The sequence below is a fragment of the Pongo abelii genome, chromosome 6 (assembly GCF_028885655.2).
Source record: "Pongo abelii isolate AG06213 chromosome 6, NHGRI_mPonAbe1-v2.0_pri, whole genome shotgun sequence".
Lineage (NCBI taxonomy): Eukaryota > Metazoa > Chordata > Mammalia > Primates > Hominidae > Pongo > Pongo abelii.
In genome coordinates this window covers 18,497,501-18,515,506 of record NC_071991.2, presented here as the reverse complement: position 1 = coordinate 18,515,506, position 18,006 = coordinate 18,497,501, and the positions used below count along the sequence as shown (strand labels likewise).

Here is an 18,006-nt window from a genome sequence, read left to right as displayed (position 1 = left end):
TCCGCTTTATCACCCTGAAATCTACTCAAGCTCAGAGTGGTGGGTGGGAGCTACCTTCCCAATACCCATTATTCCGACACTTTGCTTCTTGCACTTGGAGATGGAAACCCAGGCAATAACTACTCAGGAATTCAGGTGATGGGAAAGGACCTGGTGGGGTGCTCTCAGTATTGGCCCCCAGATCCCTCTGACAACCAGAGGCAGATTACTCCTAGAAATTACCAAAGTTAGGTGATCATCAAGACCCATGGTTCAAGACAGCCCCAAAGGCTCCAAGGTCATTGACCTGGGATGAGGCCCAGGCACTGGAACTTGTAGCAGCTCCCCAGGTGATTTGGGTGTCAAGGTTGAGGCCACTGATGAAGACATTTACAAGGAATACAAAACTGGGCATCCTTACCACCTTCTACCACTGCTGAAGACTGGTGATGGTTTTGGAATTCACATTTCTTTTTTTTTTTTTTTGAGATGGAGTCTCACTTTGTCACCCAGGCTGGAGTGCAGTGGCACAATCTCTGCTCACTGCAACCTCTGCCTCCCAGGTTCAAGCTATTCTCCTGCCTCAGTCTCCCAAGTAGCTGGGACTACAGGGGCCTGCCACCATGCCCGGCTAATTTTTTGTATTTTTAGTTGAGATGCGGTTTCACCATGTTAGCCAGGATGGTCTCAATCTCCTGACCTTGTGATCCACCCACCTTGGCCTCCCAAAGTGCTGGGATCACAAGCGGGAGCCACTGCGCCTGGCCCCAACATTTCCTTTTAAGGAAAGAATGTCAGCTTGGTTGTACAACCCTGAATAAGATTTATCCTTTTGGAAAAGTGGCACAGACTTAGAAAGTGAGATCAACCATTGCCAATAGATCTGGAATGGCCAGAAGGTACCAGTCCCTCCCTGGGTACCAGTGATGCCCACCATGTGGGAATGTGGCCTCGGGGGTTCGGGGGCCAATGACCGTGTCTTGAACACTGAACCATTACTGCTGTGCACATGTCCCTGGCACCCACTACACACTGGCTGCCTGAGACACCAGGGGTCCTACTTCCAAGGAGCTAAGGCTCCTGGGGGCTGGAGAAAGGAAGCTCCTACTTGTCAGTTAAACAAAAGAATAATCCACAGCCCCCTTTCCAGTGTGTACTTTCACTGTCATCCAACAGCCCATTACCATGTCACAGCACAGCGCACCCTTCCATAGGTCACTTTGTTTAAAATGACATGGATAATGCACATGTCAGCAAGCTGACAGTCCTGGCCGTCCTTCAGAGATAAAAACCTCAAGGCGAGAGCCTGTTCTTATCTGGGGGACATGCATTGGTCTATCATCCAAGTCAGGCAGAACATGATTTCTCCAGAGAGCACTTTTTTCATTTCCTGATTTTAAGGAAATCAAATAAGCACCATTTGTCTTCATCTGAATATGCTTGACCTGCTCAAATGATGATGTCTCGCATTTTATAACAGGCTACATATGCTGAATTCAAATTAACGACAGTACAGAACAAGAGCCTTTAGATCTCTCTTGGAGGCTGGCAGCAGAGAAGGAGAGAAAAATTCTGGGTTTGTTGGAAAGATCCCACTAAATACTAACCGCAGCATTCTGAATAAAATCTGCAAGCATGTAGGAGGTGAAAGTCAAAGCACAGGGCACAGGACAGATCCAGAAACGGGGGAAGGGAGGCCGAGTCCATCCTTTTGATGCCAAGCAATACAGAAACCGTGATATTCAGGTAACTCTTTTTGAAATAACACAAAGCAGCAGTAAAAATGGAAGGAAATTTGGTTGGGGATTGGAATGGCTAGAAAGAAAGACCAAACAGACAAATAATCCCTTTGCTTCAGGCAGCAGAAAGCTCACTTTACCGGGTTGTGATCCAATCTTCTGGAACCTCAGAAACTGAGTTCCTTTTCTTGATCCATGTTGATCTGGATACACAGAGGCTGGTGCCCATGAGCCTCGAAACACAGCATGTACCTGCTGGAAGAACTGTCCTCCTACCTGGCCGTCCGCCCGGATGGGAAGAGGGCAGTTCCCATCTGACCTCCCTTGCCCACCCGTGCCTCCCATGATGAGATTCCTAGACACATACCATTAACATTTCTATCAAGAAGGCCAATAGGTACAGAAAAGCATATGGGTCAGTAAAATAAATGCAGAAATGACATTATAAACACATACTAGCAAGTTTAATGTTCTCATCATGGATTTTAAAAAATCAGATGGTTATTAAAACAAATAATTTTGTCTTTTAAAATGTTTTCGGGTCTATGAGTCATCTATAAAGTAAAAACTCAGTGTCACATATATGCAATATTAAAGGTCTTGTTTAAATGAAAAAAAGGTAGATCTGACAAATTAAACGTGTCATAGCATAGGAAATGTCACTGTGTGAATAATGCCCATCTTTCCTAAAGAGAAAAGGTCCTGTCAACATGAAGCTGGCATCCCACCCTGCAGCTATCTATGGGAGGACTCTGGTGTTCACAGTGTGTTATGTGCTGTGCCCAAAATGGGGGAGGAGGGGTCTTACCTTCTCTTCCTGGTCACTGTCACTGTCACACTGAAAATGAAGACAAGAGAATAAGGGTTAGTCCAAGAACTGAGTATGTTTTTGCTTTTGATTCCTCCTCCCCCAACTCCCATACAAAAAAAGTGCAAGATAAGTAAAGGAAATAAAAAATGCTGTCTTCCTGGAAAGAAAGAGTTTCTCCAGTTCAAGTGCTAGTAAACAGCATCCGAAACAAAATGCTATCCAGATGCAAAAAAGTTGTTTTGTTGATTTCATCTGATGCCTGTACTCTGTGGCTCTTCCTCAGGTCAGTCCAGCAAGGTGCTCAATCACACAAGTGAGTGCTTCCCTCCCACCACCGCAGGGTAGAGGTGATGCCCCTCTAGGAGTCAGCCACAGGATTAAGGTGAATCAAGATTGTTCAACGAAATTGAGAGCAAAATCAATTTCTTAACGAAGACATTCTATCTTCAGCTAATGTAAATGGCTGTTATCTCTTCCGGTGCTTTTCTACAGGAAAAGAGGTAAACCTCTGGGCATTGTAGTCGCTCATTTGAACTTTGAAGGAAACAGAACATAATGGCCAAGGCTCACCACTTGTGATGGCTGCCTTTTCCAGTTTAGAGGCCCAGAGAATAGAAGGAACATTCCCTATAAAAAGTACGCCAAAGACAAGAGGTCAGGGTAGTAAATAAAAAATATGGGCAAACGAGTATGCTTTAGGGCCATGGACTCAGACCATATCAAACAGATCCCAAATTCCAACCACTGAGTTTGGTTTGGGATAAGCAGAGAGTGATAATTAATAATTAACCCCAATCTTTGGGTTCCTCATGATAAGCAAAGGAAAAAAGAACACAACTTAAAAAAAATGAAGTGTTTTGTTAATTCAATATTCAATGAAAAACTGAGGGATGTATTTTGTTAGAGTAAAGCTCAACAGGTAAATATATCCATTCATTCAGTCAACAGCCCTTGATAAGGAACTGCTAAACTAGACTGAAATTCACCTGAGATACAGGCCTGGTTCTACAGGAGCCTTCCGTTTAGCAGTAAGACATGAAGCTGGGATACAAACACGAGCAGGGGTGTGGCATGATCAGAGCTGCTTCCATGAGGATGACTTTCTGTGGGAATGTGGAGAGAGTGCACGGTGGGGAAAAAACAGGTCACAGGGAGAGTGGTTTGGCAGCCATTCCACTGTCTAACCCAGGGTGGTGCCATGGTTTAGGAAGGCAGAAGCAGATGGCAGAGCAATTCTGAAGGTAGAACCAACAGGATTTGATAACACATGGATACGGGAAGCAAGTAACAGGGATGCGTCTAGGATGATGCCAAGGTTTTTTAGTGTGGCCACCTGGACATGGGAGTTGGTATAGCTTTGAATAAAAACAGGAAATAAATTTGCTCGTAGGGCAGCCACTGCTGGCTAGATCCCCACAGCCATTCACAACTCCCTTCTCCCTAGTCTGTACCTTCTCCTGACACTTTGAGGCTAAAAATGCCAGGTATTTTCTTTCTCAATTTTTCTTGCAGCTAAAGGTGGGAAAAGAGGTAAACCTCTGGGCATTGTAGTCGCTCATTTGAAGGCCCATCTTTGGCCCACGAGATTCTGAAATCTGCTGAGGGCTCTAGAAATAATTTTGTCTCCCCAGTAAACAAAGAAAAGAAGGAACCACCTGCCTTTGGCCTTTGAACGTGAGTGTATAAGAACGTGATGTCCGGATACGTAGCAGCCATCTTGCAAAAATGAGGCAAAAAGACTCAGTACAAAAACAACAGAGTGGAACCAAGGGAAAAAAAGCCTGACAGAATTGGACCACTGAACCCATCTCAGGGCAGCCTGCCTCAGGACTTTTATTCAGAAAACACTAAGTTACCTTATTGTTTAAGCTCCTATTAGAGAGCTTTTAATGGGAAGTAACAGAACACCCATCTACAGGACTTCTTGCTATTATGAGACAACCTGGGGACTACTTATTCTTTTCAGACGGGCACTCTGTACTAAAAGCATTTAGGAACTTATATCACAGTCTTATAGACTGGAGGATTAGAACATTTTCTACTTCTCCCATTGGCTCCTCAGTGCCACAGGGTAGTCAGATATTCAGTGACAGCGATTTAACCAAGTACAGTACATCATTTCCAACCTAGCTTCCAACCTCAGATTGTCTACATTTACATTCTTTGACCTGATGAGTGGTTTCTTTATTATAATAAGTCCAACGAGTTGAGAAAGATATTGGATGAGATAAAGACTTTGAAGGCCTAGAACCGCAGGTGGATGGGGAACAACAGTGTCCTGATTGTGTGATCTCTCCATTGCCTTTAATTAAGCCCTCTGTGAGGTTCCTAAGATCCGGGCACATTTTCAAGAGTGACAACGCTCAATTCAGGAGGGGTGTGGAAGGCAGAAGACTATTTTGCCAGGCAGGCTCATGGTCCCAGATGTTCACAGCGCTCCTTGTGAGGTAATCAACGACAGCTGAAGGCTGTGGCATCGCATTTGCCCACCTCCCCAAGGATCTGGTGTGCAGGGAGGACGAGGAGTGGGGTAGCTGGGAAAGAACTACCACTGTGCCCCTTATCCTAATGGCAGTATGTCCCTGGGAATGGTTATTTCTATCAAAGTGTTAAGCTTCCTGCTTTCCAACAGTCCAGTTCTAATTTCAAGGTCCACTTAATTCTGCATCAAGTAATTACTGATATACCCAGAAGCACCTTGTCTCCAGAGTTAAGCATATGGTGAAGAACTGAGACCTACTGGTATCCATTATGGAAGCAGCACGGATGCCAAGCCGATTAAAAATGCTCAGGCTCCCCACACAACATGCCGGGTGAGTGACAGCTCCTCGACAAGGCCAGTCGTGGAGTCTGCCAAAACAGTCTCTGCTGCACTGGGGTCCACATGGTGTGCTGAGAAAACAGTTCCATTTCTGGTATTAAATTCCCATACTGACCCGAGGACTTTGCCGTGAGCTCAGCAGGAGCGCACCATCCAATTTACAGCTCCACTCTCTGGAGCCTCGAGTGCCAGCCCCTGGCAGAGACGAATGATGGTCAACCCCTCCAGCTCATAAATTATGCAAAGGCAATAAATGCACTCAGCAAACAGCGCCTAACGTTTGCCTTGCCTGGCTCCTAACACACTCTGTAAAAAGCCAGAAGCTCGACACATACAAGAGGTCTATTCCACTCATAAAGGGGGTTTGTTGACAACCCCAGACAGAAAGCGAGCCACAGTCCTAAGGAGTCTTTCTGCTTCACTGGCAGTGGTTTACGGGCCTGCTTTATGAAAAAGGGAGGCTGTTTTATAGAGTCAGTGTGGGTAGAATTCGTGGTCTCAAATTCACATTTAATACACTGTACAGCTTTCATACCCTAAGTTCAATACACTGTGGATTTTTTTGGCCAAATGATTCTTGGTCTTCAAAGGTTAAAAGAAGAAGTGTCTGCTCCTCAATCCCTAGATACCCACTCCAATTTATAAGAGTTCACATTGAGCCACCTCCTGATGCAGGTTTATGTTCTGCATGAGGCTGGGAAATGGAAAAGGCATGTCAGATGCAAAGACAGGGTCCCAGCGGATTTGACCATTTTAAGCATTTTGACATCGGGGTCCTGCTTTGGTTTATCAGCAAACAGGTTGCACACTAACTACCAGCTTGAGGTGACGAAGTACTCTCCATGACAAGATTTCAAAGCCCGGTGTGAAAAGCTAAAAATATTTCCTCCATTTTAAAAGCAAGAAATGAAAAGAGACAAAAAGAAACAACTAGGCCTTACAGCAATGACAGATAAGAATTCGTGGTCACCTGGCCTTCAGACAAAGACATGACCCAAACCATCACACACAAAAGGAGAGAAAGAGGAGGTGTGCACGCCTGGCCACGGGCCTCAAATGCACAGTTAGAAAGGGACTAGTTCCTAAACCTGAGTCCTTCCAGCCATCCCAATACTGCGACTGCTCAACTTCCATCTTCACCATCTTTTCCCCTGGTTTCATGAATTAAAAGTGAACTGCTGGAGGCACAGTCTTCCTTTCCCAGACAAGTCTTACCCCTTAAACAACGAACCAACCCACCCAATCTTTCTCCTTCTGAAAATACAGATTTACGGCTGGGCGAGGGGGCTCACGCCTGTAATCCCAGCACTTTGGGAGGCCGAGGCAGGTGGATCACGAGGTCAGGAGTTCGAGACCAGCCTGACCGACATGGTGAAATGCCATCTCTACTAAAAATACAAAAATTAGCCGGGCGTGGTGGCACGTGCCTGTAATCCCAGATACTCAGGTGGCTGAGTCAGGAGAATCACTTGAGTCAGGGAGACGGAGGTTGTAGTGAGCTGAGATCACTCCACCCTGGGCAACAGAGCGAGACTCCATCTCAAAAACAAACAAACAAACAACAAACAAACAAACATATTTACTGGATACATTTTAAAAATTACCCATAAATCTACAATCCTTAGGTAAACACTGTTAATACATCTGTGTAAGTCTTTCCAGTCTTAAGAATATAATCCCCCTTGTCTTTCAAACATACATTTTAAGAAATAAAAATGAATTCCTACCACTTTGGAACCTGCTTTGATTTTCACGTAACACGTCAAATATTTTAGTTTAATCAATAAAATTTATCCTGCAACATCACTTTAAAAAATGGCGACACTGCAATCTGCTGTGTGGATTGTAACATAATCTAATTAAAAAATTCCCCAGTGCTGGGTATTTAGATTGTTTCAGTTGCACATCCTAGAATTTTTCCCTTTGCACCCATTCACCAATATTGCTGTTTGCGACTGTCTTTTCAAGGCCCTTCCTTTTCTGCATATTCTTTAATGTCACTGTCTCCCCAGAGTTGCATCTGGAGTTCTATTGTTTCTATGTGACTTTCAAGGGAGTCCTTAAAGATTCCCTTGGTCCTTTCTACCATGTATATGCTGAAACTCAAAAATCTCTATGCCCACATTTGCCAGCTGTGTAACTTTGGAAAAGTTATTTAAACTCTCTGGGCCTTAGTTTACTTCTCCGTAAAATATGGCTGGAAGAGGAGAATGAGTTAATACATGTAAACAACTTAGTGCATGGTACCAAGTATGTGCAGATGATAAATGTTAAGTATTATTAAGCTTCTGTTGGGTATGTGCCCCCTGTTGAAGTGCGGCGAATACCTCAGACTCAAGTATCCATCTAAATCTGGACTCAACATCTTTGCTCACCTGAAACTGCCTCTCTCCCATGTTGCCCTTGGTAATAGCATCATCAAGCAATCACTCAACTGCGTAAGTGAAGAGCCTTATCCTTGACCCCATCCTTGAGCGGACTTATCTTCCTCTCTCACCCCACGTTATTGATTCTGCTTTCTAACTCTCCATCCCTGTGGCCATGGCTACTGTGTTAGTTCAGGGTTTTATTTTGTCATTACAAGAGGATAATGACTGCTTTCCAAGGTCTATGCTCTCTTCCTTTTCTAATCCAAGTCCTTATTGACCAGAGTGGATTTCCTAAATTTCTATTTGATGCAGATGCTTCACAAGGCCTATGAAGACCCTTCACATTCTGTTTCTAATCCCCCTCAACTCCCAAATCCCAACCACTCTCTCAACACAATGCTTCTTAAGCTTTCTGTGGTGAAGAGCCATTTGTTTTGTTTTGCTTTCTTTAATTTCTAATATGTTACAACAATTACTTTTGTAAAATATAATAAAAAGTCAAATTCTTGAAAAATGAAAAAGAAAAACAAATATATATAATACATTTAAAAAAATTATTAGATTTATGAAACACAAAATTATGCTACTGAGTTACTCTAAAAGTTTCCCAATGCTTACTCTTGACTCCCCATACTAATCTCACAGCAGGTTGGTTGCAAACAGCTTGTGGCCCGGCCCTGGTTGGCATTCTCGCGTTGTGTGGCACTATCCTAACATACCTTGCTTCAACCATGCCCACTCACACTCAGTCATGCCACCAGGCATCTGCACTTAACAATTCCCTCTACTGGGAATTCTATTCCTCCAAGTTTCTACCTAAAAGCCTGACATTCACCTTCAAAACACAGTTCCTTTTTTGAATCTTCCAATACTTTTCCAGAAAGACTTAATTGCTTCTATCTCCATCCCTTACAAAACTGTACTGCAGTTGTTTGCCACAACAGTCTTTCCTACCAGAGAATGAGCTCCATGTAGGTAAGGACAGTGCCTTGCTTATCTTTGTACCTCTAGGCGTTGGGACACAATAGGTGCTCAATTATACTGACAAGTCAATCTCATTCTTCTTGAGTATTGTTCAAACTGTGGTTGATTCCATGCAGCATAAGCAAAGTATGATTTAAAAGGCAGGTGATTCCAAAGAGAAAGTACAGGAAACACTAATATGACTGCTTAACGCAAAGAGATGTATGTGTGAACATACTGAGGGAGGTTAAAATTGTTAGCAGAGCCTAGAGTTGGGGCCCAGAAGAAAATATCTTCCATTAAAAGGCTCAGAAAAGATGTGATTAGACTTTATTATACTTCTTCAAAAGCAAATATTTTTCATTTTCATTTGGGAATCTCAGTATCTGTGTTTTAAGACTCTGGTCCAAACTGAAATGAGTCAAGGTCTGTGACATCTCTCTGTCTCATTCAGAATGTAGCAACCAGATGGAATTCTAGGTACCTTGTGATGGAATGCATTCTTAAGCAGAGAGTGGCAATCATTGAATATATCACATACAATGACATTGAGGAGGGCACTGCTCTCTATTCTGCTCAATGGACCTTGCTGGAACAGTTATTTCGTATCTCAAATCCATTTATCATTGCCACCAAAGATGTCAGGGCTGAATACCACCGCTGAACAAAGTTATTTTATTCTTGTTTCTGCCTAAAGGAAATGAGAGGAAAATGAGGGAGAACCCCAACTTGTAAACTACAATATCTAACATCAAGTATAATTTAACTTTGCCAGTGACAAAACAAATCGATTCCCCTTTGGGGCAGGCGGTTTATCTAAGACCTTAAAGACATCCCTCACCTAAAAGCAATTTCAGAAGAAGCCACCTGCAGAAAACATGACACTTATTTTCTTATTTAAAGAAGTAGGATAGCAGCATGGTGACTAAAAACACGTTCACCATCCCCTGCCCAGCTGCCCAATCCTTTGCTCATGTAAAAATGGGCCGCCATTTTGTGCCACATATGGTAGCTCTGATGTTGTCTGTTTTTCATCAATCCACAAAGCCCTAATTTCACACTGTTTACATTGCTCTCATATTGGTTTTGGACTAAGTGAAATTTAAAGCTACTGGGGCCCTAAAAATTTTTAAATTTTTAAACCTGAAAATGTTCTTACTGAGACCATATTCTTACTGACTATAAAATAATGCCATTGACTTCTCCCCTCTATCTTAACAGTAACTATGCCTGATCAAATAAAATAGCTCAGATAAAATGAAAGCCTAATTAAAAGATTCATGTTCCAAACAACAGTTTACAAGAATAGAGCTTTTGGTAATTACCTAATGAGCCCATTTGAAAATAATATGAGGTCCACCAATCTTCAATTGTTCAGGAGACACAAGAGAGAATCAACTCTCAGAAGTCTCTGGAATTTGGTACTGATAACCTAGCATTCCTGAATGGGGAGTTCTCAGAATCCGACATTTTTGCCAGTTCTCAGTTTGAACTGGCCAGAGCTCAAATAACCAATGTGATCTGAGGGGGCTAATGGAACACTTCTTATTCCCCCTCCAGTGTCTCAGATAATCACACACTTTCATTCAACCAACAACGTTCAGGTAATTACTATGTGCTAGGTTCATTCTACCACCCATTAGAAGTGCAAATATATTGACAGAAATCAGGTTGTCCAAACTTGAAGTTTTAAAGCTCACAAATTAAATTCTAATATTTTTTTTTCCTTTTTGTCACTTTGAAATCCAAGTGTATTTCATAAAACAATCTGTATGCTGTAAATTTCCACAGATCATTAAAGTATTGTTGAGTTATTGGAAGTGGGGTTGGAAGTGAATATTTCACAAATCTTTGGGGAGTTCAGCTTGTTTTCCCCTAAGAAAGGAAGTCACATTTTGCCAAGTATAAATATACATAAACCCCAAAGATGAAATTTACTTAAAACCCAGAGTCCACAACCTCAGTGGTTGCCAAACTCAGAAAAATAAGTCTCTTGTCCAAAGGTAAAACTGACAGTCTGGGGCCTGGTAATTTGTAAATGATCTCTTTTAAGCTTAAGCAACAGATCCTTTGCTTCTCTGTCATTGATTCACTGATTCTAAGTCATCAATAGCATTAATCCGTACTTGCCTGGGGACCTATTACAAATGACTTTGAAGATGGTATGAAGCAAGAGTTTATTATGAGACCACAGTGTTACTATCAGGAAGACATCTTTGCCTGTGTGCTTTGGCAGAATTCTATTTGTGACCCCTCTGTAATGGGGCAATTTTCCCTTCCCATATATAGTTTCTTGGTGCTTTGGGTGGGGCCTGAGCCCCCACTCCCAGGTTTGCTTCAACTGACGCTGGGCTCTTTTTGGAGTCCTGTGTAAGCTAATAAAACCCAAATTTGCTGATGAGTAAAAAGGAAAAGTATGTTATGGGTTAAAATAATACAAGAGTCTATTTTTTCCGCTGTGTTGTGATCCATAGAAATCACCCTGAGCCTTTTCCCTTTCTTCTCTGCCTGGGAAGCCAATTGCTTTGATTGCAGTGATATGAGCTAGCTAAAATGACTTGCCCTTGCTTGTGAGGCAAATGGAACATGCTAATAGAACTTATCGCATTACCCGATGCAAAAGTGCCATAGCTCATTACTTTAAGATAAAAGGATATCATTGCAGACGGCAAGCAGAATTGACTTTCTGAGGCCCGACTTGATGATGATTTAATCAACTGCTCTCTTTCACTTCTCATCTCTGTGCCTGTCGGTTTCACAGGTGCCGTTAAATGAGACACTCAGAAAGTGAGCGGAGGGAAAGAAATTGCTGTCATTACTTTTCAAGAAAGGAGGTATGCAAATTTTCGACAGAAAGATTGCGTTCATAATGGGCCTGGTAAAATACAAGGATCATGCTTGACAGGTGAGGGCAAGCCATTTGTATGTCCTTAAAGCGGAGCAACCGTCCTCGTTTAGAAATGTGCTCGGTAAGAGAAACTACAAATGAGAGGCCTGGTGGGGCCAGGGGAGAGGCGGGGTGGAATCACAGAGGGTTGGTTCAAGCTGGTCTATGTTCTAGAAAAGAGGAGAGTGCTTAAGACTCAGGAAGCCAAAGCCAGAGGAACAGATAACAAAGCCCGGTAGCTTTCAATGTGAACCAAGATGCCAACAGCTCTTGAAAAGACCACATCGTTCTCCTTCATATATAACTATGGAGCCAGATTGCCTGGGTGCAAAGCCTGCCTGTACTGTACATCATCTGTGAAATCGCTAGCAAGGAACTTAACCTCTCTGTGCTTCAGTTTCCTCATCTATTAAATGGGGCTATTGACAGTATGTACCTCATAGTGTTGCTAAGAACATTAATTGAGTTAATAAATATATAATTTGTATAAGTACATATATAATAAACATAAAAATGTCTAGAACAGTGCCTGATACATAGGAAGCAATCAGTAGATGTTAGAAACCATCCATGCATCCATCCATCCATCCATTCATCTTCAGTAAGACTGAATATCTTTTTTTAAAAAAGCATACACGAGTCAGGTGTTGGAAATTTCCCTGGCTCTAGTCTAGATATAATAGAATTCTTCACTGATTTCACATATGTCTTGCATAAATTCTTCACTGATTTCACATATACAAGTCTTGCTCCCCAGGCAGGCAGTGAGCTCCTCAGAAAGTGCAGGCTGGTTGTCCCTGGAATCATCACAGGGTCTAGTGTATTCTTGAGGACCCTCAAAGATGCTCAACAACAATTTGATGATTTATGGATTCCTCGTCCCTCCCTCCTTCCACATTATCTGATGTTGCCTGTGTGCTCTAGCCCTTTGAGGAATCTCCTCTTGGAGTAGAAAATGTCTGAGTTTAGCTGGGAATCTCAGGTGATCACCGTGTGCCCTGTGTATCCTGGGGAAGGAAAGGCACAGCCAGCAGGAACAGCCAGTCTGGCTTGAATCACCTTCAGGAAGGCAGAATGAATATGAACAGATTACATGATCAGGGTAGCATGAACAGAGGTGTTTTTTCGTCCACTTTGTCTTCAATAGGTAATTGCTCTATTTTCTCCAACACTCAAAGTAAAAGCATCTTTCTTAAAGTGCTTGGAATTCCAAGTTCTTTTTCCCCAGGTAATGAAGCCGCTGCAACCATTCTTCCTTCCACCACTAAGGTTGTGAGACACTGAATGTAGCTACGGCTTTCCATGCTAAGTATCACCTACATGATTCAATTCCCAGCCAAAGGGTCAATGTCCATCTCAAGCTAAAGGAGAGATGGGGTGTCCACGATGGCAGGGCAGCCCTGAGCTCTCTATTTTGGAAAAGCCTGGTTATTGCAGTGCATTTCACATCTTGCAGGATTCCTCCACAGGAACAACGGCAGAGCATGTTTTCCTCTAGAAATGCCAGCTGTTGGCTGGCATTCATCAAAAAAGAATCCTGAGGCCAGGTGCGATGCCTCATTCCTGTAATCCCAGAACTTTGGAAGACTGAGGCAGGATGATCGCTTGAGCCCAGAAGTTCAAGACCAGTCTGGGCAACATAGCGAGACCCCTGTCCCTGCAAAAAATTTTAAAATTAGCAGGTATGGTCATGCATGCCTGTGGTCCCAGCTACCTGGGAGGCTGACGTGGGAGGATTGCTTCAGCCCAGAAGGTCAAGGCTGCAGTTAGCTGTGATCATGTCATTGTGCTCTAGCCTGGGTGACAGAGAGAGACCCTGTCCAAAACAATCAAAGAAAGAAAGAAAGAAAGAAACAAACACACAAAAAACACAAAGAATCCTGACAACAGCTCTAGAAGAAAGTATTATACTACCACCCTTCCGTTTTAGAGATGAGAAGGTAAGTAAGTCTTCCAATGACAGAGATGGTACTTGAACCCAGTTATATCCTTCAAAGTTCATGTTCTTAGCCAGTATAATGTACCATCTCACTCTCTCTCTCAGGCTATACAAAGAAACTACTTCAAAATATTTTCCTGATTGATTGCTTGGCAAAGTACAGAGGCAAGCTGAAACTGAAAAGAGATTGCAGTGCCTACAAACAGCAGTGAATGCAGCCAGTCAGCCGTATTCCTGCTCCACGGAAGACAGCTCTCCCTTAAGAGGGACTGAGCACAGTCCCTGGCTCACAGGAAGTGCTCATTCAGTCTGAGGCTGACGTGGGTTCAAATTCTGACCCCCTCCACTTAATAATCATGCCGTGTTTGGAAAGGAACTTAATTCTTGGAGTCTACCTTTCTTAACCAGTGAATGGCGATGATACACACCCCACAGGATTTTTGTGAGAATTAAATGAGTTCAGGTATGTGAAAGCAGCCAGAAAGACATACCAATAGTTTCATTTTTCCAGTTATTTCCATGAAAGATATGTTATATCACACACAACAGGGTAACTTACTAATTATTTAAATGTTGGGTTGAATTTTTGTACCGTTTTATTGCCAGAGGGGAAGTCATATTCTGCAAGGATTTCTGCTCAGGACGTGTTTAAAGACTCAATACTATGCTATACGAAAACAGAAACAACCACCCAAGCAAACAAAACCAGAAACCATCATTCCCTCTCAACGAAGTGAGCAACAAGAAGAATCTTCCAGGTAACTAATAGTTTTATTTCACTGATAAAAAACCAAAAAGGAAAGACATCTTAGAGCTGAAATTTTCAAGTGTTCCTTTAGGTTCTTGATGAACGTTTTTTTGGGATGGAAGTAGCTTCGACTTATTCTTCAAATAGTCAGTAACCCGCATACAGGGACTAAAGTAAAATGCATAGGTACAAGATTTGGAGTTTAAATTTGTAAGTTATGCTATGCATAGTGCATATGGGCTTTGACAGTATTAAAATGTTCAAAGTTAAGTTGGAAAAATAAATAAATACACAGATAAATAGAATGGATATCAAAAACACTAGGTGATTACTGGTACAAGTAGGAAGCTACATACTTTAAACTCTGTCTAGCGATTCTGACTGTCAGAATTAGGAGATAGTTTGGGTAGCCCTACTCACAGATTATTTATATTCAAGATTGATTTAAGGACTGATTTACCAAAATCAACTAAGAGAGTAATCTTGACAAGAGATAAAAATTCCCAGAGGTAACTGCAAAAATGGGGATTTGCTGAGAGAATATAACTAAAGTACCTGGCACTTAGTAGGCACTCAAGGGTCCAACAGACCACCACCCTTTCAGGACACATGGAAATGACTGTTCCTTCTTCCATATGGAAGCTTTCCAGGGCTCTGACTTCTCTGGCTGTACCTTAGCTGTTGGTTTCCAGCACCTCCAACACTGTTGGCTAATTTCCTTGACAATATCTCAGTTTGCTCATATCTTGCTGCACCTGAAGCTGGTACCTAGAAGGTGCTCAGTACATATATGTGAAAGAATTAATAAATTACACTGAGGGAAGGTAGCATGGAAAGTGTCTAAGTGAAGAGATCAAGAGACAGACAGTGGTTGGCGGCATGAACACTAAAAGATCTGAAAGTGTGGGAGGTGTCTGAAAGTGTCTATGAAAAAGATGGGTATAATTTTTTTTTCTTGAGACAGAGTCTCACTCTGTTGCCCAGGATGGAGCACAGTGGCACAATCTTGGCTCACTGCAACTTCCACCTCCTGGGTTCAAGCGATTCACCTGCCTCAGCTTCCCGTAATTGGGACTATAGGCATGCGCCACCACGTCCAGCTAATGTTTTTTAGTATAGACAGGGTTTCACCAGGTTGGCCAGGCTGGTCTCAAACTCCTGACCTCAGGTGATCCACCCACCTCAGCCTCCCAAAGTGCTGGGATTACAGGCATGAGCCACCATGCCTGGCTGACATGGATATAATTTTGAGGCGACAGTAAATCCTAAGAAAATAACAGCATGCACTTGAAGAAATCAGATCTTAAGGTTACCCTTTTATGAAAATCAGGAAACTCAAAATAAAAAACTATATTTCTTTTCGCATCTGATTCACTTCAAGCCAACTAGAGCAACTGGAATTGGGCAGGAAGAAGGACAACAGTGCTCTCATATTGCTAAGACATAATGGCCACATTATCAACTTCTCACCAACCAAATTTCTTTTTTTTTTTTTTTTTTACAAATGCAAGATAGTGAGAAGCTTGGCTAAAGGAATATAAATATGGCTTGAGATAATGAGAATGGTTCAAGAAGATCCAAAAAGCCATCTTAGGCTACTGTCACATAGGATCCTAAAGTGATTCCTTTTTCTTCTTCTCTTTATTGGGTATCCGCCTTCACTTTTGCCCTTTGTAGAATTCCTCATACTCATAACAGAGATTTTCAATTAAACTGTACCCAACAAAAACAGTCTTTATTTTAGGATGGCTTGAAAACCTAGTCTTCTATATCATAAACAAGGAAGGGTAGGATTACTATAAATTGTCTGCAAGAAAATACAAATTGCCAAGATAAAAACACCCACTGGTTTGCCAGTCTCAAGTTTCCTGTTTTGACATACTATATGCAGTAATTTGGTATCCACAATCTCTTATTAGAAAATGAATATGCTATTTTTCTGAATGCTGCAATTACAATAATTGAATTTAAAATGGGGATTGAGTTTCTCTATTTGGAGGAAAAGAATAATTGTGTATTTCTGATTAAAATCAAGGGGACTGAAAGAGGTTGTACAAATTCCAGCTTCAGTCTCCCTGAGTGACTCCTCATCAGGGCAGAAAAGCAGTTAGCCAGAGAAAAGACAAATTCAAATGCGGGTGGAGAAATGGACCAGCACCTCAGCAGCAGGCACTGTCTCTGGCCTCATTTGCTTTGTCTCCTGGCCTTCAGTCACAACACCCCTGTGACAGAGGCAATCAGAGCTGCATGGCATTGTTACATTTTAAATGGCAGCCATGCTGGAGTTCCCCACTGTGTCAAAAATTAAGAGTTAAAATGCAAGAAAAACAAACATCTCTTTGTGTTGAAAATGCCTGTCCGCTTTTAGACTGCCAACATTTTGGAGTAGTTTTTACTTCTGCACTGTAGAATCTCTTTTCTGGGGGCGGGGGGGGGGAATGTAATGGCAGAAGGGTTGTGGGGGATGAGAGAAAAGAATTAATAATATTTTCTAAATATCTTTTTTTGTTTTACTAAAAACTTACGTTAAAAGGCACCTTTAAGGTTCGGATGTAGGAAAGAAAAAGGAATGAAGAAAGAGGGCTATCCTACCTTCTTATGCCTTTTTCTTTTTAAATTTCCGGTGGCATCTTTCAGTCTTCTAAAACCCCTATCTAGCTAAAGGTGAAGGTGAAATGTAGTCTCACAATTCCCCCTAAATGTTCGTCAAAATATAGCTTTCTAAGAAAAGAGAAAATTTTTCTAGCACAGAGCGAACCATACATTGTCTCTTTATGGGATACTGTTCACTATTCTTTTGTGGCTTTATTGAGATACAACTGACATTGGTAAAAGGCACGTATTTAAAATGCACAATTTGATAGCTTTTCATATATGTGTACACACCTGTGAGGCCATCACCACGATCAAGACAGTGAACCCGTCCATCCCTCCCCAAAGCTTCTACCCTCTCTTGGGTCCCTTACCATATCACTAATGTGCCTTCTGTCACTATAGATTAGTAGGTATTTTCTAAAATTTTATATAAATGGAACCATACAGTATGTATTCTTTTTGTCTGGTTTCTATCAGTCACTGCTTACTATTTTGACAACTAATTAAAAAGGAGCCTCCTAGCTTCAAGGCAAAAGGCAACCTTCAGAGGCTGCCTCGGCCAGATTTTATTGTCATCCCCCAGGAACAGAACCGATTACTTGGTCTTACTTTATTCTTAGGCTTTATTATGTACTTCAGTAATCAATAAGCACTTCTATGGCAGAGGGTTTATTTTACCCTATAAATCCAAGAAGGAGAGAATGATATTAAGACATCAGTATGGATGGCCTCTGCTGCTCTGTAACACTATGAGAAGAACACAAGCAACAGATTTAAATCTAAGAAGGTTACAGAGCAGTCACAGCTCCTGGCTGGATGGCAGGGATCATAAAAGACTCAGGCAAGATCTACAGCAACTTCACTGTAAACCAATGGGACTTTCAGAGCAAAAAACCCAAACCAAACAGGCATGCTCGTTGTCTGCCCTGAAAGAATTATAAGCGCTGGCTTGAGTAGAATGTGAAGAGTCCCACTACAAAATCCAAAATATTTCTTAACAGAACAAATACAAAGGTAGAGAACAAATACTGATTTCAGGCTGACTGTGTAGAAAGCCTTGCTCTGGTGTAGAAAGAAGCTCACTTGGTAGCCGCCTCATAGCCCCAGGAGACCTTTAATTCTCTCCCCTGCAACTCCTGGCCCAGGGCTCTGAGA

At 42.1% G+C, this 18,006-nt stretch overlaps 1 protein-coding gene across 13 annotated transcripts in view; it reads right to left on the bottom strand.

Moving 5' to 3' along the window:
- AUTS2 (activator of transcription and developmental regulator AUTS2) overlaps nt 1–18,006 on the bottom strand; it is a 1,192,438-nt gene that overhangs the window by 352,817 nt on the left and 821,615 nt on the right. For all 13 annotated transcript variants that reach the window (XM_054559157.2, XM_054559159.2, XM_054559150.2 and 10 more), the window contains one exon: nt 2,527–2,556. In XM_054559157.2, the coding sequence (XP_054415132.1) occupies nt 2,527–2,556 (30 nt within the window). The remainder of the gene's footprint in view (nt 1–2,526; nt 2,557–18,006) is intronic.